The sequence below is a fragment of the Alexandromys fortis genome, unplaced genomic scaffold (assembly GCF_014885135.2).
Source record: "Alexandromys fortis isolate MF-2015 unplaced genomic scaffold, M_Fortis_MF-2015_v1.1 scaffold_27, whole genome shotgun sequence".
In the NCBI taxonomy this organism is placed as follows: domain Eukaryota; kingdom Metazoa; phylum Chordata; class Mammalia; order Rodentia; family Cricetidae; genus Alexandromys; species Alexandromys fortis.
Genome location: NW_026067952.1, coordinates 3,742,926 through 3,763,532, shown reverse-complemented (window position 1 = coordinate 3,763,532; position 20,607 = coordinate 3,742,926). Strand labels below are relative to the sequence as shown.

The 20,607-nt window shown below is 47.0% G+C and overlaps 2 protein-coding genes across 4 annotated transcripts in view; one reads left to right on the top strand and one right to left on the bottom strand.

Moving 5' to 3' along the window:
* Positions 1–748: 748 nt before the first annotated feature.
* Positions 749–18,277, bottom strand: Tomm34 (translocase of outer mitochondrial membrane 34). Of its 2 annotated transcripts, none has more exons than XM_050151101.1 (7): positions 18,043–18,277; positions 13,562–13,661; positions 12,302–12,454; positions 8,349–8,518; positions 5,692–5,839; positions 1,971–2,097; positions 749–1,787 (listed from the first exon to the last, which is right to left on the bottom strand). In XM_050151101.1, exons 1-7 carry the CDS (start codon positions 18,167–18,169, stop codon positions 1,683–1,685), a joined length of 930 nt encoding a protein of 309 aa, XP_050007058.1. In that variant the 5' UTR covers positions 18,170–18,277; the 3' UTR covers positions 749–1,682. The 2 variants fall into 2 exon arrangements, with proteins under 2 accessions (XP_050007058.1, XP_050007059.1); XM_050151102.1 differs by lacking the exon at positions 18,043–18,277 and adding an exon at positions 17,598–18,031.
* A 2,192-nt stretch (positions 18,278–20,469) lies between these two features.
* The window catches only part of Stk4 (serine/threonine kinase 4), an 89,216-nt gene continuing 89,078 nt past the window's right edge, over positions 20,470–20,607 (top strand). The window contains exon 1 of one of the 2 annotated variants that reach the window (XM_050151021.1): positions 20,470–20,597. In XM_050151021.1, coding sequence (XP_050006978.1) covers positions 20,563–20,597 — 35 coding nt within the window. In that variant the 5' untranslated portion in view covers positions 20,470–20,562. The remainder of the gene's footprint in view (positions 20,598–20,607) is intronic. The other variant, XM_050151022.1, reaches the window with a different exon arrangement.

Here is a 20,607-nt window from a genome sequence, read left to right as displayed (position 1 = left end):
GTGTTTTTTTTTTTTTTCAAGGTAGTTTTTTAACTTTTTTCAGATTTTTATTATGTATACAGTGTTCGATCTGCATGTATGCCTACTCGCCAGAAGAGGGCACCAGATCTCATTACAGATGGTTGTGAGCCACCATGTGGTTGTTAGGAATTGAACTCAGGACCTCAGGAAGAGCAATCAGTCCTCTTAACCTCTGAGCCATCTCTCCAGCCCTCGAGACAGGTTCTACACATATCCCCAGAACTCTCTGAGGGACCTCTATACTAATTTCCACAGTGGGTAGCTTCCCCCTTTACTTTTTTATGGTGCAGGGTCTTGAACCCTGGGCCTTGTGCATGTTAGGCAAATGCTCTATCATTGAGCTATATCTCCAGCGCTTAGCTTTTTCTTCTGATCTCAGTTCGTGCTGTACTTACCAGTGGATCTTTACCTCGTCATTGGAGGCAGGCAAGACAATAGTTGAGCGCTGGACAGCTCCACGATGACTAAGTCAGGTGCAGCTTTATACTCAGGCAGCTATCTGATCACTGCCCTGAGAGCAGGGACCGATCTTGTTACCCTGTTTCCCTTGAACTATACACAATGTCTGGGCTGTTCCAAAAATTTGCTTTGTAAACAGATGAATGTCCAAAAACCAGTGGCTGTTTTTTTCATAGACCATTCTATATTATTAAGGAAATAAGTGAAAATATATTTAAATTAACATGTCTTTTACAGGGTTGAAATTCAGCAATAGGAAAGGTACATGTAAGATGTAGCTTGTTTTTATTTTCTATTTTGTGCTACAGTCAACAAAGCACAATTTTTATCACTACTGAGTTTCTAGTGCAAGGCTGAGAAGACAAACGTGCAAAAGCCGATTGTACAGAAGAAAATCTTTTAATGCAACAGCAACACACAGTTCAATAAAATCAGTTCAATTAACTTCAACATATTAACAACAACAACAAAGAAGCCTGAGGGGCTGCTGTTGGGGGAAAGGTCAGTTCCTGCTCAGGCTGGAGGGACATGAATCTCAAGGAGGCCTCTCTCTCCCCATCCCAGGAGGAATTTGGGCTCTTTGAACCGTAGGTAGCTCCATACAGAAGGCAACAGCACAGAGCCTCCAAGGGTCAGGCTCTGCCTTCCCACAAAGGGCCTGACTAAAGGCACTGGGGCTCAACACAGGACACTGTGCCAAGGACAGGGTGCAGACAGCAGCTGTACCCTTGGGGAAATGGCAGCCTTGGAGAACCAGCTCAACAGGCCGCTTCGGGTGTAGGTAAGCCAGCACTTTAGCCTGTCAACACTACCCTCCCAGTTCAGATTAACTGAAGAGGTGTGCTGTCTTGGGACACCACAGGGCAACAATCGGTCTGCGGCACATCTGGGTCATGACAATCGCCAAGTACTTTGTTGACAAGGACCAGGCAGAAGCAAGGGGATGAGCCCAGGGCTGTAGCTTCACACTTTAGCTCCAATGGGGACCTTTCTGAAAAAAATGTCCTGTGCTTGTCTGTAAATGGACTTAATTTGAACAAGCGAAGCTTCTCAGGTGGAAGGCTGCTACCTCTCCAAGGGGCAAAGTGGGGTTGCTTTTGCACTCCCTTAGGGGCATGCTGGGTTTTGGGGACAGATGCAGGGGAAGCCCCTAGCTTCTCTGGGAAGGTCAGGTAGAGGGTTCCTGTTGCCCTCTTGGGGTTTTAGTTCATGTTCTGGTTGACTTCCTGCCGTAACTTCTGTGCAGGGCCATTCCTGGGTTCAATTTGTAGGAGGCTGCTAATATCTGCAAGGCTGGATTTATAGTCCTAGGAGAGAGAAAAGAGAAGTTGGGAAGGGACCGAGGAGGTGAGAACAGCTGGAGAAGCAGGAGAATGTTTCCAACCCTAGATTGGAGTCAAGGCAGGGCCCGGGAGACAGAACACAGCAAGTGCCAGCACCAGCATACATCTCTGCAGTTATGGCTGGGCCTCTGGGCAGGGATCCTTTACCTTCAGGGCCTTGTAGGCTTGAGCCCGTCTGTAAAAGGCCTTCACATTCTTCCCGTCCAGCTTGAGGGCTTCTGTGCAGTCCTTTACTGCCTCCTTGTACTGTTTCAGGACCAGATGGCAGAGCGCTCTGATGTGGAAAGACCATTGCAGAAGCTCAGTCACTTGTGGATCCCCACATGCAAGATGGAGGCAGCTGGGGACGACCTGATTCACTAGGCACCCATTCTGAGCTGTTGCTTTCCACCTCAATCCTCTCAAGTCTTAGCCTTATGCAAGATGGAGGCTTATGTGTGCATGTGACTGCCACATGCGTGCTGGTGCCTAGGGAGGACAGAGGTGTTGGATCACCTGGAGTTAGAGTTACAGGTGGCTGTGAGCCACCATGAGGAAGCTGAGAACTGAAACCTGGTCCCCGGGAAGAGCAGCCAGTGTTCTTAACTGATGAGCCATTTCTCCAGCTCCCTAGCCTTTTCTGCAGATGCAAAGGCTATGAGAAGCTTCATCATTGGCTTAGGAGTCAAGGGACTTGTCCAAGACCTACTAGTGAGGGGCAGAGCTGGAGCTCAGACCAGTGGGTCTGAAGGAACCCTGAGCCTGGCCTTGTCCACTTCTGCCGTTTACCACCCGGCATCAGGGACTTTAAGCAAAATCTCCAAAGCACTTCCCTCAACAGAGAAAAACAAGTGCATGAATATTAATCCTAATTAACCGTGCAGGCTGGTGTTTCAGGGGTGGAGTGCAAAGATGTAAGCAATCACTTTGGAACAATCAACAGTAAGATGGACTGGGCCAGGGACAGAGTACAGGTCAGCACTGGATAGGGTCCCCAGCACCGTGTATCAACTAGAGAATTTAAATGTGTGTTTAAGGTACTTACATATTTCCAACTTCCCATACTTTGAAATGTCTCACAATAAAATGAGGAAAATACCCACTGTCATTTCTCATCATCCAAGCCTGGTCCTTTCTTCAAAGACAATCACTAGAAGAAGCCGTCACTTTGGCCCCTCACCACTGATTCAGTGGCCACAGAGCACTCACTAGTTGGATATGGCATCATTTGTTTTACCAAATACCTCTCTGTAAGTATTTTCACCGTTTCCAGCATGTTAAGTATAGAATGTCGCAGTAAACTCCCTTGGGGAGGAGGCTGCTAGATCAAGAAACACCAATAGTTCAAATTCTGCTATTGCCAGGCACTCTGAAGGAGTTACCAAGAATCTCTTTTTCTATAACTGTAATAAACCTGGGCCTCAAATTTTAATTTCTGTGAAGATGAAAGAAAATGTTTAGTTACTTTTTTCCTGGTCCTGCTGGGCACAACATCCAGGGCGTTGTGTATAAACATGAAAAGCTGAGCATCTTTCTATAAGGCGTTTTCATATAAAACCAAAGCTACCCAATTTATCCTTACAACTTCTGTGGGGTTTTCCTTCTGCGCTGTAAGGTTCTCCCACAATTGTTTTGTTTTTACATTTGACTTGCGTTCTTCTAAAACTTTATTTAAAAACAGAGAAGAATTTGTATTTAACCCCCACATAGTCAACCCAACCTTATTTATTGAATGAATACCTCTTCTCCCCACACTTAAACCAAATGTTCATGTTTTTATTTTTTCCTGATAAATTCTGGAATCATCACAGCTAAAATGCAAACACAAAACAAAAATCTAACCGGGCTGGAGTATAGGTCAGTGGCAGAGTGCTGGCCTTGCATGCATGAGGCCCTCAGTATGATGCCTGGCACTGCACCCCCACCCAAGGGGAAAGACCACTTATTAAATTAGCATATTATAAACGAAGGAAAGTGGAGCCAGATACATTTGCTTAAAGCACAGTATGTAAACAAAATTCTTCCAAGCCATGGTAAAAAGACAATATTTGTTTAGAAGAATGAGCTAATGAGTATCTTGGAGCATCAAGGCCAAGGAGCTTAGCCAAAGGAGGGAGTTGATGCCACAAACATGGAGCAAGTGGGTCACAAGCTTCCTTTACAAGTTAGCCTAACACAGGAAGTACCCTGGTTCAATCAGCTCAGAAAGTCAGGCCCAAATTTGATCCAAATTTAAACTAAAAGTTCTCTTTTCACTCTTAAGAAGCAAAACCAAACGTGAGTGAGCTAAATCTACTGAATTTCTTATACCATCTCCTGGAACAGGGTTTCCATGGTTCACTGAAGAAGCACTAGCCGATTTCAGAACGCTGCCTCGGCCTCTGCACAAGTGTTTCAGTAGGGGCATCAAAGCACCCTGCTATAGTGTGAAACATGATTCTTAAATTTTCTTCAACTAAAAATATTGTCTGTGTACATGATATGTGTACGTGGGTGTATATGCTACGACATACATGTGGAGTCAGTTTTCTCTTTTCACCTTTATTACATGTGGGCTCTGGGGACCAGAACTTGGAAACTTGTGTGGCAAGCACCTCTACCTGCTGGGTCATCTCACTGCCTGGAAACACGTTTTATCTTAAAAGTTTCCTAAGGAACAAGGAAGTTCTATCTGATCAAAGATTTTTGGAAAAGATTTATTGTCTTTGTGCCTGCATGTGTTTATGTGTACCATGTGTGGGCAGGTGCCCAGGCAATGGAAGTTATAGGTAGCTGTGAATTGTTCAATATGACGCTAGGAACCATGCTCTTGACCTCAGCCAGCTCTCCAGCTCCCAGATTAAAGATGTTCTACACTGGCCAGGAGGTGATGGTACACACCTCTAATCCCGGCGCTCAGAAGGCAGAAGCAGGCGGATCTTTGTGATTTTGAGGCCAGCCTGGTCTACAGAGTGAGTTCCAGGACAGTTAAGGCTGTTACACAGAGAAACCTCGTCTCAAGCCATCCCCCCAAAGATGTTCCATAATGAATGTGTGTGGGTATCGATGTGTGGATGAGACATGGCCTCTTGCTGATTATATCTAGCCTCTGACAATACAACCAGTGGGTTTCACTGAGGCCAGATTCCACTTCTGCACTGCCATGTAAAGGCTGTCAGAGCTTAGACAGTGCCTTGATTTTCTCAACTTTAAAAACCAGTAATACCTGTCTACCACCTACACCGTTGAGCATCAGTGTAGAACAGTTAAGTCCCACTCAACAGTGTGTGTGTGTGTGTGTGTGTGTGTGTGTATACGCGTGTGCCGTCTCTGCCACCTACACCGAGCACCAGTATAGAGCAGCGAGTCTCACATAAAGGGGGAGAGGTGCTTTGGCTCCTGGGCTTTCTGCTCTCCAATAGCAGTTCCTGCTGCAGAGCCTGCTACAGGCACAAGGGTCTGCACTCAGTCAGATCGTACCCTTTCTTCCTATTCTAGCCAGACAATTAGGTACTCCACTCGCTGGGCTCTAGGCCAGAAGGGACAGAAATAGGTGGGTAAGAGCAGCCATGGGCAGAGAGCAGGCAAGGGAGCTGTGTTGACAATGAAAGCTTAAAATTCTGGGATGAGGGCTAGGACAGATAATGAAGATGACAGTTGAGCATCTCTTTAATCTCCACCCCTTTATCGGTGCCACTGTCAGTTCCTTGCTCAGTAGTGAAGGAGGTGGGAATGCACACGACTACCTGACAAGACCCAAAGCCTCCACAATCAGGAGTCCAAGTATTCTCTGAGCTTCATCCCAATCCCTGGAGCCCACGGGAGGCCAGCACTCCCCCAGTGAGCCACACCCCAGCCTTCAGAAAAGCCTTTGGAGAAACCCCGAGGCCAGCAGCTGCGCAGAAGATACCTGTTGCTGTACGTGGCAGATTCCAGGCTACTAAACAAGAGGCTTTCACTGTACTTCTCAATAGCTTTCTTATGGTTGCCCTTCTTTACAAGCTCATTGCCTTCTTCCTTCAGAACTTTGGCTCTCTCCATATCCCCAGCAGAAGGCACTAGACACAAATTCAGAGAGGAAAAAACCATGGATCAGGGGCTCAGATGAGATTGGCATCACCTGTTTTAAGCCAGGGACTGCCTGAGCGGCTGCAAACCATTCTTTCTGACTACTCGGTCCTCTAATTAGTGGCTTCTAGTCAATTAAAGGTTTTCATTAGAAGATGGAGACTCACAAACACACACACATGCATATCATATACAAGATAAAAAGCAGGCCAGGTTTACCCATAGCACTGCCACTGGGTAGCTGGAATGTTCTGCACGACCCACTTAACTTCAGTGCCTCAGTTTCCTCCCCAGTGTGAAGGGCTATGTCAGGATCGGCTGTGAGACTAATACCGAGAAGTGGAGAATACCCTACAAACTTAATAGAGGCATCCAGGAAAGGAAGGCTGTGCCTTCTAGGTTTCAGAAAGGGGCTGAAGAGGGCCTGTCCTGCTTTGCTGTGAGGATCCACTTTCACCTGCCACACGCAGCTCTGCTCCAGCCCTTAAGGGGAGAGAGCAGAGAAGAAGGAAAAACCCACGCTGCTCCCAGTCTCATTCCACAGCATCACATTTAATCTTTAAAAACCATCATGGTAGGGGCTGGAGAGATGGCTCAGAGGTTAAGAGCACTGGCTGCTCTTCCAGAGGTCCTGAGTTCGATTCCCAGCAACCACATGGTGGCTCACAACCATCTGTAATGAGATCTGGTGCCTCTTCTGGTGAATATGTTAACAGAACATTGTATGCATAGTAAATAAATCTTTAAAAAAAAACCCATCATGGTAAACAGTCAATATTTACAACCAGGGCAAAGTTGTGGGAATAAAATTAGCGCCCCAACACATCCCCTGCTTAGGAGTTATTACTAGGACCCAAAGCCCTGTGGATTCTCCTCAGCCCATCCACTCTTGAAAGAAACTATTCTGACTCTGTGCTTCCCCCCTTCTATAAGCTAAGTATCCCAATCAATATAAACTCCATCTATGGATACAAATCACTTATAACCCACTCGCCATGGAGCTTCACATAAGGAATCAAGTATTTCTATATAGTCATTTATGGCTTGGTTGTTTCCCCCTCAACATCCTATTCCCCTGATTTGTCTGTGTTAATACACGGACCTGTAGTTGATACATTTTCACTCCCAAAATTCCAGGAAGGATTTGTCCCCTGTTTGTGGAGACCTGGGTTATTTCTAGTTTTGTTCTGCTATTACCAAACATTCTGTGGCGAACATTCTGTAGGGTGGATGCATGCAGACTCAGTTTCACTTGGGCTCCGAAATATTCTCTCCACACTCTGCAGCCATGTTTATTTATGCATTTCCCTTCTCTAGTTCCTTCCATTGCCTCTGCCCAATTATCCTCCCTAATGACCTCATCCTTTAAGCTCCAGCTCAAGATATCACTTTTATCACCTGCCCCAGTGTGAACCTTGACTTCTCAATTTAAACTTCCCAAACACTAACAATTCCATGGCACCTGCTTTTCCTCCATGTATCATAAAGCATCATCACCATAACTCAGTTTCTCACTAGGCCAGGAGCTCCCCTAACGGTCAAGTTGTCCCGTGCTCCACTGCTTAGCACAGGGCCTAGAACACATGGTTCAGTGATCTAGAGGAACAAATACAGACAGGTACCTTGAGGCCATCTAGTTCATTAGCATTCTGCAATCTCCTCAAAGTGGAAAGCAACTACCTGGCTCTCACATGCTATGCAGGGAGCTTCCTGCAGAGAAGAGTCATGAGTGCCCTCTTCCACTACCCGAGACTGATTTATTGATAAAAGAGCCCTATCCCTGGTCCCTTCTGTACTCCCGTCTTGACTCATGCTTGCTAGCCTGGGACAGTTCTCCTGGACCATTAGTGAGAGCTTCCCAGCAGACAATCTCCTGCAGCAGTTGCCCAGCTCTGTCTGTCTGCTTATTCACCCTTTTCCAGGGTCACCCAGGAAAAGTGCTCTCAGGGAGGCAGCACTTTCTAGTTATAAGGATGCTCCAAAGGAGAGGGGGCTGAGATAGTTACAAAACTTCATTTCCTGGTCACAGGAGTCGGTGACCAATTAATTACACCAGGACACTCGGAAAATAAAAGCTAAGTACATAGAATAAAGTATCTTTTAAGTAGTGAGCTGAAAAAACAAACAGAAGAACTAGTGATTTGTGGGGTAGGTAAAAGTGGGATGGGGTTTGGAATGACACGTATAATTCTGAGCCAATACATTTTTTTCATTATTTTGCCATGTTGGAAGTTCCTGTTCTTGTAATCAAAAACATTCTAAGCAACACGCTCCAAGTACTGCTAGAGAATGAGAGTTAGCATGTGCACCCGTGTGCCAGGCTAGGTTTACATATCTTGTATTACTTAAGCCTTTCACTGATGACATCATTGTACAGTCAAGGAGACAATCTCTAAGAAGCTGGACCTTTTAATCATGTTTTTCACTTCATTTATTTCCTAACAGCTAAATGAGGCCAATTTCTAGATGGCGATTCTAAACTCCTTAGAAAGAGCTCACCTCTGCTCTTTGTAGCTGTAGTTTCTTTGGATTTGTTTTTAGCCGTCTCTTTGTGATTCTCCGAAGGCAAGGAATTCCATCTCTTCTGGGCTGAAACAGGCACCACAGGAATAGGGGGCAGCTTCAGGCGCCACTCAGGCCCAAGTGAGTCCATGAGAGCTCTAGTGATTCTGGAAGAAGAGGCGGAGTCACTGGTGGTGTCTGGTCAGGTCACACCCAAGGGATGGAGGCTCCTTCACAAGGCAGGGCATACTCCCCCATTCCCCATCGTATTTCTCACATGCTCTAGCAGACGAAGAGTCTACTACCCATCGACTCCTTCTTAGATCTGACACCACACGACACTTTCCCTTAGCCTGGCTGCCATATGTGAATTTTAATGTCCCCTGCTACTTGTTAAGATAGAGTTTACATATACACCACCCCCAAGAAAGGATCCCATTAAAAATACACACATATTTTATCAAAGAAACTAGTACAAAGCATGCAAACACTTATTTGTTTACTGTTCAGATTTTAAGTGTCAACCTTAGCCCATTCAGCAATATTAAAAATCGTCAGTGGTTCCCATGTTGCAGACTAACATGGCCGGTGAGCTCTGGCTCTCTCCCTCCTCTCCATTCCTATTGTGTGTCACACCAGCCCTGGTCCTGGGCTAGCTCAGTGGTCGGGTGTTTGCCCAGCACATGCAAGCTAGGTTTGATCCTCAGCACTGCAAAAACAAGCGAGCAAACAAGCTTCCCCCTCTTGACCTTTATTATGCACATCTTTCCTCTGCTTCCGTTTCCCATTCCTACTCTGGAGATCTAGCTAACTCCTGCTTACTTAATTTTCAACTTAAAATGGTGTTCTTTGCCCATGATGTCCGTGTTGTTAATGGAAATGGATTTTCGGCACCTAGCACATCCCCTGGCTCTCACCAGGACAGTGTTTCCTACACGAGTGAACAAAACTCCTACAGCCATGTTCCTGTGTCACAAGAATGAAGCCACACAAACTCAAACTACAACTCACAGCCTCTTACTAGGCTTTGGAGCAGTTTCCTGCTTGGCTCAGCTATCCCAATTCTTTGCAACCCTATTCCCTAACATTTTTCCAAAGCATTCTTCCTTATACACCAAATAAAAACCTGCCTGCCTGGGTGCTTGAGATGGTTAACCTTAATTGTTGGTGCTGGAGAGAGAACTCACTGTGTTAAGAACACTTGTTTGGTTTCCAGCACCTACATGGTGGCTCACAACCACCTGTAATTCCAGTTCCTCCTTTGACCTCTGAGGGCACCAGGCGTGCAAACACTCATACTCAAAAAACAAACAAACAAACAAACATGATGCGGAAACTATCAACTGATAGTTTCAACCAATCACATTTAGTTAGGGTGTGGCCACCTAGAGTCCAGGTAGAAAAACCTGGGGATGCAGGTGCCCGCCGGACCTATCGGATTTCAAAACTCCCATTCTTACAGTGTAAGTTTCCCCTCTTTAACCATTAAAGTATTCCTGTTACTCTTGAGCTAGCCTGGTTACTTATCATACCAACTGAATTCGCAACACACCCTCAATTGTCACCTTGATGAAATCTAGAACCAGCAAAGGAACAAGAGTCTGGGTAAGTCTGTCAGGGATTATCTTGATTAGGTTAACTGATGTGGGAATACCCACTCCCTCTCTGAGCGTGGGGGTCCTAAACTGCATACAATGGAGAAGCCAGCTGAGAATCAGCATTGACCACCTGTTTCTTCTTCTTCATTTTTTTGTGGCCGGAGAGACAGCTGTGGGTGTGGGGACCGAGACCCCCTGCTTCTTAACTGCAGGTGCAATGTGACAGTTGCATCAAGCTCCTGCTGCCATGATGGAATGGGAATGGATCCTTTAACTGTGGGCCAAAATAAGCCTTTGACCTTCACAAGGCTTGTCAGGGTACCCTATCACGGCAACAGGAAGATCAGTTCAGATAGTATTCAATCATCCCTACTTCTCTCCTGTCACACAGAGCCAACTGTTCCATGTAAGTTCTGGGTCCCATCCCTGCTTCTCTCAGGGAGCTCACCCGGGCAGGGCAGCACCTTTCTCTTCCACATGCATCACGTCTCCCAAGTGACTCCTCCCCTGGACATCCCTTACCACCCCAGCTATGCTGCTGTCTCCCTTCATAATGACATCACTACTGTTGGAACTGAAGTGCTTCTCTCAGCTTCACTAGTGACTTCACTGTGAAATCACAGTCTCTTCCTTCCCAGCCATGAATCTCCTGCAGCAGCCTGTGCTGGCCACTCCCATACTTAACGCTGCACTGACTACACTGAGCCTGGGCAATACTGACTAGTACTCTTGAGAAGGCCAAGAGCTATGTAAGGACAAAATTATGTCTCCTGCAGCAGGTGCCTGTGCAAAGTTTGGCACAGAGCTGGTAGTGTTCGATGAATGACAAAAGACTCAAAGAGAAAACTGGGTATTGACAAAAGTCAACCAAGAAACCAAACATAGACCACATTAGATTATTACTCTGGGGCTGGGCTTTCTAGCAGCCCACATGAAGGGGAACCATGATCAAATATACAAACAAGGATCTAGGAGAAAAAAACTAGTCATGGCTCAGGAGACCAGAGAGATGCTTTCACACTTACAACATCCCATCCAGCAGCAGTCTAGCTCCTGTCTCTTACTCTCCAGTTAGAGTTAGCACTCTGAGCACAAGTGGGGTCTTAATCTCTTTTCAATTTTGCTATCCTCCACTGAGCCTCCTACATTAAAAAAAAAAAAAAAACCTCAAAAAATATTAGTGCACGAATAAATGTGCACATGCAGACAAAAACAACCATCAATCTCAGCAACTCTGACTTCACTATTTTTAACTGATGTGGGAGTGATTTCTTACTAATAAAGAAACTGCCTAGGCCCCTTGATAGGCCAACCCTTAGGTAGGCGGAGAAAGCAGAACAGGATGCTGGGAGAAAGAAGCTGAGTGAGGAGTCGCCATGATTCTCCCGCTCCAGACAGACGCAGGTTAAGATCCTCCCTAGTAAGCCAGCTTGTGGGCTACACAGAATATTAGAAATGGGTAAAACAATATGTAAGAGCTAGTCAATAAGAAGCTGGAACTAGCCGGGCCAGACAGTGTTTGAAAGAATACAGTTTCCATGTAATTATTTCGGGGCATAAGCTAGCCATGCAGGCGGCCGGGTGCCGGGGATGCAGCCCTGCTGCTCCTAATTCAACATTTAACTAAGTATATTTGTATGAATCTGTCCACTGGAGCGAGTGCCATGGATACATCAGTCACTTTGGAACTAGAATTATAGAAGGTCGTGAACTGGCCAATGTAGGTGCTGAGAACTGAACTCAGGTCCCCTGCAAAAGCAGCAAGGACACATCTGCTAAATACAGCAGTAGACTATCCTTATATACTATCGACAATATTAAGAGTTTTCCAAGTCTCTGGGGCCAGCCTGGTCTACATAATGAGTTCCAGGCCAGCCAGAGCTACAGAGTGAGACTGTCTCCAAACAAACAAACAAACAAACAAACAAACAAACAAACAAACAAGACTTTTCCCAATAAATGGAGCACAAGAGATGTTTGCCATGTAAGCATTAGGGCCTGATTCTGACTACTGAGCACTTGAATAAAAAGCTCAGCATGATAGTGTAGGTCTGTAATAGTCCCAGAGAGGCAGACAGGAGGGTCTCTGGAGGTTGCTGGCCAGTTAGTTAGCCAAATCGATGTGCTCAACGAGAGACTGTCAAAAAATATGGTTGGGAGTGATAAAGGAAGACACCCATCAACCCATGGCCTCTACATGTGTACACACACACACACACACACACACACACACACACACACACACACGTTTTTCAAGGGACCACACTCAGAAAACAACTGAAGCAGCCCAAGGCCAATCAAGGGAGCTGGTTCCATGTTCTATGGAGAATTTCTACAGTACACTGGGCTTACCTGTTGATGCCTTCCAAGGCTGATGCCACACTGTTATCAATCTGCAGCACAGTCTTATAGTCGACATAGGCCAGCGTGTACTTCTCCAGGGCTTCATATGCAGATGCTCTTCGCAGCAAGGGTTTGATGCTGAAGGGAACCAAGGCCAGTGCTCTAGAGCAGGATGCAAAAATGTCACCTGTCTGCTAGACCAACAGGGTTCCCCAACAGTGTACCGATTCAGGCAGGGTCAAATGCTGCAGTCAGCATGAGTTTAATTTCTGGCAGAAAGACATCATTTCTAGGATAGGTAGGGAATCCTCAACTTAGACGGAAAGAGAACCATTAATGGAAGTTATGTGTATCTGTGTCAATTTCCACGCCCTCCACCCCCAGCCCAATGAAGAGTAGAAGCCTCACAGTTTTCACACTGTGGTCTGCACTGTAACTATACTACCAATAGCCATGGGACCCCAGGCAAATCACTTTATCATCCCAGTCTTTGGCAACTCATTCTGCTCTGGGAAGGAGGATAAACTTACCATCAGAGTGAATACCCTGTGAAAGAGAAAAAACCTAGCAGACTCCACGAGTGTGCCTCTCTCTCCCTGTTCCTCCCACGCATGTAAAACAGCATCACATCTAGGAGTAGCCAGACGAACCCAGTTAGCACACTAGTTTATGCTAGCTAGTTCAGCAATGGTGAACAAGTGGGATAGGAAAACTGTCCAATGTCCTGTACAACTGTTACTGACAGATTTTTGCTTCTTTCTTTCTCTTGCCCCTCATCCACCACTTCCTTTTGAGACAGGGTCTCACTATGTAGCCCTGGCCGGCCTGGAACTATATAGAACAGGCTAGCCTTGTTCTCACAAAGATCTGCCTGCCTCTGCCTCCTGAACACTGGGATTAAAGGTGCCCCACCATTTCTACTTCTTTAGATGGTTGGTTAACACCTGTCTCCTTTTATTCTTCCCTCCCACATCATCCCAGGAAAAGCCCTAACAAGCCAGTCCCGGTAACTGTATCTTACCTCACATCAATGTCACCGAGGCTTTATGCCTACCTCTAACTCCCTATCCTACACCATTCTCAGAAGCACCCAGCCAAAACTCAAAGACAACAAGGACCTAGTGGGGTCTGTCATTCTAAATGGCCTGATAGTTAATGACACTTTATAAGATCTGTCACAGAGAGAAATGGTGGGATTTTTCCAAAGAAGAAACCTGGCTTGCTCTTTGGAAACCCTCAGGCATCCCAGAGCCTCCTTGGGCCACTTACGAAGTGCAATCTTTGATGCAGTCTGTGCAGTTCCCATCCTTCAAGTAGCACGCTGCACGGTTGGAGTACAGAACGCTTTCTTCCTCGGGGTCTGCAGAACCTGCCCGAATGGAGGCAGGAAGAGCAAGATTATGAGTTGGGAGGGAGATGTCAGAGGACACAGGGATGCACCTCACACCCGGAACTCTCTAGGCTTTGGGAAAAGGCAGCAGAGGTACTGTAGCCTAATAAGGCTTCTATCAGGAAGGATAGCACATGTGCCATTCTTGTCCGACAGTGGGGAAATCGAGATTCTGCCATTCACAAGAACCTTATTTATTCCCCATTAAGCACTGAACTTGGTACCAGAAATAAGGACTAACATGAAACTGCTGGCTTCTTGCCTCAGAGAAAGCAATGCCTAATTACTTGGGTATGTGGCTAACTTTATTATAGAAAGCAAAGGACAATAATAAATGCCCGAAAGAGGGAGTGACCCAGAGTTGGAGGGAAATGCAAGCTAGAGAGCAGTTAGTTAAATCAGACAAGACTTTCCCAGAAAATTGGTAACAGCGCTGGGCCTGCCAAGTCTACTGGCAACTCAATCAAAGTGAACTACCCGAAAAGGACAATTATCAGTCATTTCTCTAAAGCAAATGCTTACTCTCAGCAGTCACAGAGGCTCAACTCTCTCACTGTAACTATAATCATTTGAGCTTTTAAAAATTTACTTTGTGTACGTGCGCCCAAGGCACGATAGCATATGAAGGTCAGAGGACAACCTGAAGGAATCAATTCTCTCCTTCCACTGCGTGGGTCTGAGGAACAGAACTCAGACATCAGACTTGGCAGCAAGTGCCTTTACCTACTGAGCCACCACACAGACCTCCGATTTTCATTCAAAATATTTTTTATTGAGAATTTTGTTAAATGTATTTTGCTGTTATCAGCCCCCACTGTCCCCAACCTCCTGGACTCAACTGCACTTCCACACTCCCCAACTTTGTACTCCCTTTTTTTAATCCCTGTGTTTTCATTTTTCTTAAAGTTTACTTTTATTTTATTGGTGTTTTGCCTGTGTGTATGTCTGTGTGAAGGTGTTGGATCCTGGAGAGACAGTTGTGAGCTTCCAAGTGAATACTGGGAATTGAACCCAGGTTTCTAGGAAGGCCAGTCAATGCTCTTAACTGCTGACCCATCTTCCATCGCCCCTCCCTTGATTTTCATTTTAAAAGAAATTTTCAACTACATTTTACTCATTAGCATGGGTCACAAAATATTCCAAAACATAGGAAATAAGAAAACAATTAGTGGTGACCAAATTAACTCCTAGGTATATAGTTCAAAGGTCTTACTGAAAAATTCAATTTAGGCATTAAACTGTATGATATTCAGTATTCACTACTTTAGCAAAACTACTTGTTCCCATCCTAGTCCCTTTTTCTGGGTCTAGGCTTTGAACTAGCAATTCTCCTGCCTCCGCCTCCCAAAGTACTGGGGTTACTTGATTCATGCCATCACACTTGTTTCTTTTCTCTTTCTTTCTTTCTTTCTTTCTTTCTTTCTTTCTTTCTTTCATTGATTGATTCATTCATTCATTTATAACTCAGAACAAATTGCTGGTGTGGTGGCATAAGCCTTTAATCTCAACACTCCTGAGGCAGAGGCAGGAGACTTCCATCTGATTTATGTGGAGAAAACTAGCCTTGACCTTCCACCAGCCTTCCTGTTCCACCCTCCTGAGTGCTAGGATAACAGGTGGGCACCTCTACACCCTCACTCACTCGTTCATTTACTCTGGAGCAAGGTCTCACTATGCAGCCTAACTGGCCTGGAGGACACTACGTAGACCAGTCTAGCCTCAATTCTATTTTTGAAATGGCTAAAGCTCAATCCATCCTCATCCTTGTCTCTGTGCTCTTTCCCTGGAGGCCAGCACAGTCTCCAAGCTGCTGTGTGAATTCTCAAAGGGCTGCCCATTTTAGTACACACCATTAACAGATAAGATACAGTATCATTAAAGGGTTTCCCCAGGGACATCCCATTGCATTGTCTATCCTTTTGTAACTTGCTTCAGGAAGTACGATACCATGTTGCCACTTGATATCTTTCATTCAATACTAACAATAACGAACATAGTAAGTTTATACCCCTTTCTCTCCTCTCTTGGGCCAGAAAATACAGAAGTAAGCCTTGCCATTTACAAAGTACAAGCACTTAAAAACCGGTAATCCATCAAGTCAGCAAAGCACAGAGTTGCTCACAAGTGGCGGGGGTGTTGGGAAGGTTCTTAGACCCACAAGTGGTCTGGGTAATTAATCCAACTCTTCTGAGCACGTGTGTGCAACTACATTTGAAGGCTTCCCCGTGACTTTTTTTTCTTTTAAATAACTTATTTATTTTTATTTTATGTGCATGGGTGTTTTGTCTGCATGTATTGTTTGAGGGTACTGGACACCTAGAAGTGGAGTTACAGACAGTTGTGAGCCTCCATGCGGATCCTGGGAATTGAACCTGGGTCCTGTCAGTGCTCTTAACCACTGAGCCAGCTCTCCAGCACCCCTTCCTTCTTAAGGCCAAGGAAACTGATCTCACAAGTCAAGAGAATTGCCAGCATTCTCACATAGAAAATCAGTTGTAGGATCAGAACAAAAATCCGATAACAGGGTAACTATTTTAGGGGTCTCAGAATGAACTCCCACAAAAGCTTAGCTTTTCTGGGCTAACAGTGATTATGTTTATTCAGGGAAGAGAGCTCTGAATGAAAGAAGGCAACTTCAGAGTCCTCAGCAACATCATGATGTGGGGCTGACATAGCGCGAGGAGCCCAAGGTTTCCAGGGAGAAAAACCGGGTAGCTTGAAACTATAAAAAAGAAATGTTGAGAATTTACGGAGAAATCTAGCTAATGATTAAAAATTTGGATTGACTAGCCAGGCAGTGGTGGCACATGCCTTTAATCCCAGCACTCGGGAGGCAGAGCCAGGTTGATCAAGGCCAGCCTGGTTTAGAGAGCTACTTCTAGAACAGAGGCGAAGGCCGCAGAGAAACCCGGCTCTAAAAACCAAAAAGGAGGTGGGAGGGCTGGAGAGACGGCTGTGGGTTGAATGCATGCACTTGAGAGAGGACCAGCGCTCGGTTCCCCCCATCCACATCAGGCAGCTCACAGCTGTGCCCCAGTCTCAGGTGAATGGTATTTTATATGCATCATTACCCTCCCCCACACGATTACAAATAAAAACAAAAAACCCCTGGATTCAGAAACCAGACAAATCCATATTCAAATCCTGGACCTGACGTCTTCACTGGGCAATCCTAGTTAGGCCATTAACTCTTCTAAATTTCCCATCTACAAGTGTCCAATCGATTTGATCATGGTGAGGATGAACAATGAGAATATCTAGGCAGGAAAAACACTCAACAAACACCATCGAGAGAATGAGAATGAGGGCTTAGAAGCTCATACTGTTTCATCTATCTGGATCCTTCCTGATGGTTCCCTACACCTGGGATGCTCAGTGTCCAAAACATTAAACGCCGAGTTTCTCACGGACATCTCCTCAAATATCTTTTGAGAAGCTGTCCATGATTTCCTTTGTGAGGGATCCAACTCCACCACACTAACTTGTCCTACTAGCTCTCAGAAGTCTCGTCTACTTATTCACAAACATTTGACAACTGCCCCCAGGAAGTTCGACCCTTGAAAGGACGCCATCTCGTCACATTCAGTCAGTATACGAAAGGTGTTCAACTGAATTGTAAAATAAATAGATGGGGGTTGGAGGGCGTCAGCTACATCCTCAAGGGTCAGAGGGAGGCAGGCCTGAGTAACTTAGGATACAAGCCAAGAGGACAATTAAAAAGCAGCCGGAAAAAGAGCCAAGTAAGTTTTTCATAGGATGCTAAAGTGGGGAAGATGCGGGACTGTGGTGGGAGAGCCTGGAGGGCGGTTGGCCTGGGGAAAAGACCCAGAACACTAGGTCAACGTGAGGCCGGGGCGCTGAAGCGGGTGCGTGACGCCTGCAGGCCCGGAGGGAAAACGAGGGGCGGGTTCCTACCTCGCGCCTGCAGCAGTCGCAGCGCGCGCTCGTACAGCGCCGAGGCCTCGGCGTACTGGCCGTTGCGGAAACTCTGGTTGCCGGCAGCGCGGAGCTCTTCCACAGAATCTGAGAGTTTGGGGGCCATCCCGGGAGACCAGCAAACGGGGACCACCTCCGTTCCCCGCAGAGAAGTGCGCAACAGCTTCCGGCCGGAAGCGGAGGCTGCGTACCCTTAAGGCCCGCAGCCGACTGGCCTGGGGGGGCGGGGAGCGGGGCTAGATGGGGGTCGCAGCTAGGTGGCGAGGAACAGGAGGAAGCGCTGGATCAAGCCCAGGAGGGGGCCTGGTGTGGCGGTGGGACTAGGGGAAAGGAACGCCCGAAGGCTGAGCCGACGTGAGACCCGGTGCGGGGGATGCAGGTGGAGGACGCAGGCCCGGAGAGGAAACGCGGGGCGGGTTCCTACCTCGCGCCTGCAGCAGCCGCAGTGCGCGCTCGTACAGCGCCGAGGCCTCGCCGTACTGGCCATTGCGGAAGTTCTGGTTGCCGGCGGCGCGGAGCTGTTCCACCGACTCTGAGACTTTGGGGGCCATCCCCGGGAGGGCTGGTAAACAGAGACCAACTCGGTTCCCAGCTACCAGATGCGCAACAGCTTCCGGGCGGAAGCAGCCGCTGCGTGCCTTTAAGGCCGGCGGCTGCCTGGTCTCGAGGGGCGGGGCCAGACGGGGTGGGGCTAGTGGCCGGTTGGGGGGGGCAGGCGGAAGCGTGGGCTCAGGCCCATAGTTCTGGCCTCTCATTGTTCTCCAGGGGTGGGGCTAGGAGGGGCGGGGCTAAGAGGATCGTAGGCGGGGCCTTCGAGAACCAGGCCCTCTGCGCGTGCTCAGTCTGGGATTTGTGCTCCACGTTTCTTTCGGGATTGCGGAGGCGACCATGGCTGGATCTCAGAAGGAGACGGGTTGTTATCCTTCATGGGGCTCACAGTTCGGAGGGCCGGGGAAGCAACTGATCCACGACCAAAAGAAGATGGACATTTCATCAGTAGATTAATACTATGAAGAAGCAAAGCGCAGGGTGGTGGAAGGCTAAGGCCGTTGCCTCTCGGCGCCTTCGAGGACTGCATCATTTATACACAGTGAGACTGATGAAAAAGACCATACACACGAAAGAATACAATGCACGTCCAAAAAAGGGGGAAAAAAAAGAAGTTAATAAAGTCTAAAGCAGCCAGCTGGGTTTGGTGGCTCAGGTCTGTAATCCCACCACATGGGATTCTGAGGCCACGATAAATGAGCCGTTTTAAAACAGAACCAAGAAAACACAATTATAGTAAACAACGTGGAGGCTATTAGACATGAGCAGGCTAAGGAAAGCCTTTGAAGGTAATTAAGTTGAAACCTGAAATGTAAGACACAGGATTCCAGAAAGTACCTGGCATCTTGTGGACCATAAAATGAATGTGTGAACACAGATGAATCAAGCGCTTCCATGGTGGCTGACTTCACTTTAAAACAATAGTTTTTGCAAGCGCGCGCGCGCGCGTGTGTGTGTGTGTGTATGTGTGTGTGTGTGTGTGTTGTGGGGGCACCTGTAGTTACATAGTGTAACTACAACAGGAGATTGCAACAGGACTGTCAGGAATACCAAGGCCATCAGGGCTATAATAGCAAGAAACTCAATAGCAGTGAATACACACCAATACATGCTAATTAAAAACCAAAACAACAAAACTGCTAGCAAGCAAAAAAATGCCCCAGTTTGGCCCAGCATGGTGGCACGTTCTCCTAGCACTTGGAGGACAAGGAAGGGCAGGCGGGGCCTGTGACAGGCCATCCAGGGATGTATACTGAGATACTACCTCAAGCAAATCCCTACAAACAAACCCAAACTAGAACAAAACAAAATAAACCCCATAGCCCACAAATGAGCTGTGAGGGCACAGTGAAGAAACCACAGAAATCTGTGAGCTTTGCTCTATCTGCCACCATTTTTTTTAGTCCAGCTTGAGCTTAGCCTAGATTGTCATTTTGGACCAAGTCAGTGGGTCTGCTCTTTTTGGGGGTGTGATATCTAAAGGAAACCCCCCCCCCCCAAAGGACAGGCCTACTGACTAGGTCCAAGATGACAGTTTAGGCTCAGCTTGTGCTGAATATTGTCAGGGTAAACAAAAGGATTACTGGTGGACAGACTGGTGTATTCCTCTGGAAGCGAAAGGAGCCACTTCCATTATCTTCCTTTGCCTGTGCAAAGGCTACCCGTGGCTCTCTGTTGACAGTATACACATCAAACCTCATTAACCTCCAGGCTCCTTGGGTCCTTAGTAACAGGTACCTGTTATGAATATCAAAGCTCCCCACACTAGATGTATTCAGCTAGCTCACTCCCCTTTGCAGCAGCTCTGCTTTGTAGTAATGGTAAGGTCGTTTTCTTCCGACCCGCAAGTCTCTATTTTTTTCTGCCCCCAAGAAATAGTCCTAGCCCGTCTGCTTTTTCTCTCCGTTCTGGATTCTTTCAGATGTCTCTGGCTGTTCTTATCTACAATAAAAACCTCCTCAATCATGGAGCCGACATTTCTGTGTGTGTGTGGTTTTTTTTTTTTTTTTTTTTCACTGCGCCCTAGCTTACAGGGTGCTTTGGGCTTTTCCCTCCGGCCCTAGAATGAGTTCAATTCTCATCAAGGCCATGCTTTGCTAAGCCTCACTACGCTTAGAAATTGGGGAACCCTCAGGCAATCAGGCGGAAAGTACTCAGTCCAAAGGCCAGTCAAGGAGAGCTGTCGCTAACACTTGAGCCACTAGAGGCTGCCCGAGAGGCGCCGCTGCGGTTTCTGGCTTCCACAAGAGCGCCACAGTACCACGTGATCCACGTAGTTCAGACCCCCCCCCCGCCGCTTCCGGTAGGGGCGGAAAGCGGAAGTGTGGGAGGGTTTGCAGGGCGGGCTTCGGGAGGATGGAGCATTGAGGCGGTCTGGGCGGCTGCCGGCAGCACCATGGAGACCGTGCAGCTGAGGAACCCGCCGCGCAGGTGAGGGGGC

Bases quoted from the DNA above. Each gene is read 5' to 3' on its own strand.
- Tomm34 (XM_050151101.1), bottom strand. From the start codon at position 18,169: ATGGCCCCCAAAGTCTCAGAGTCGGTGGAACAGCTCCGCGCCGCCGGC. The intron at 5,840-8,348 runs GTGAGCTCTTTC...ATTTGTGTCTAG, and splicing joins TACAGCTACAAAGAGCAGAG to TGCCTTCTGCTGGGGATATG. The intron at 1,788-1,970 runs GTAAAGGATCCC...TCTCTCTCCTAG, and splicing joins AAGCCTACAAGGCCCTGAAG to GACTATAAATCCAGCCTTGC.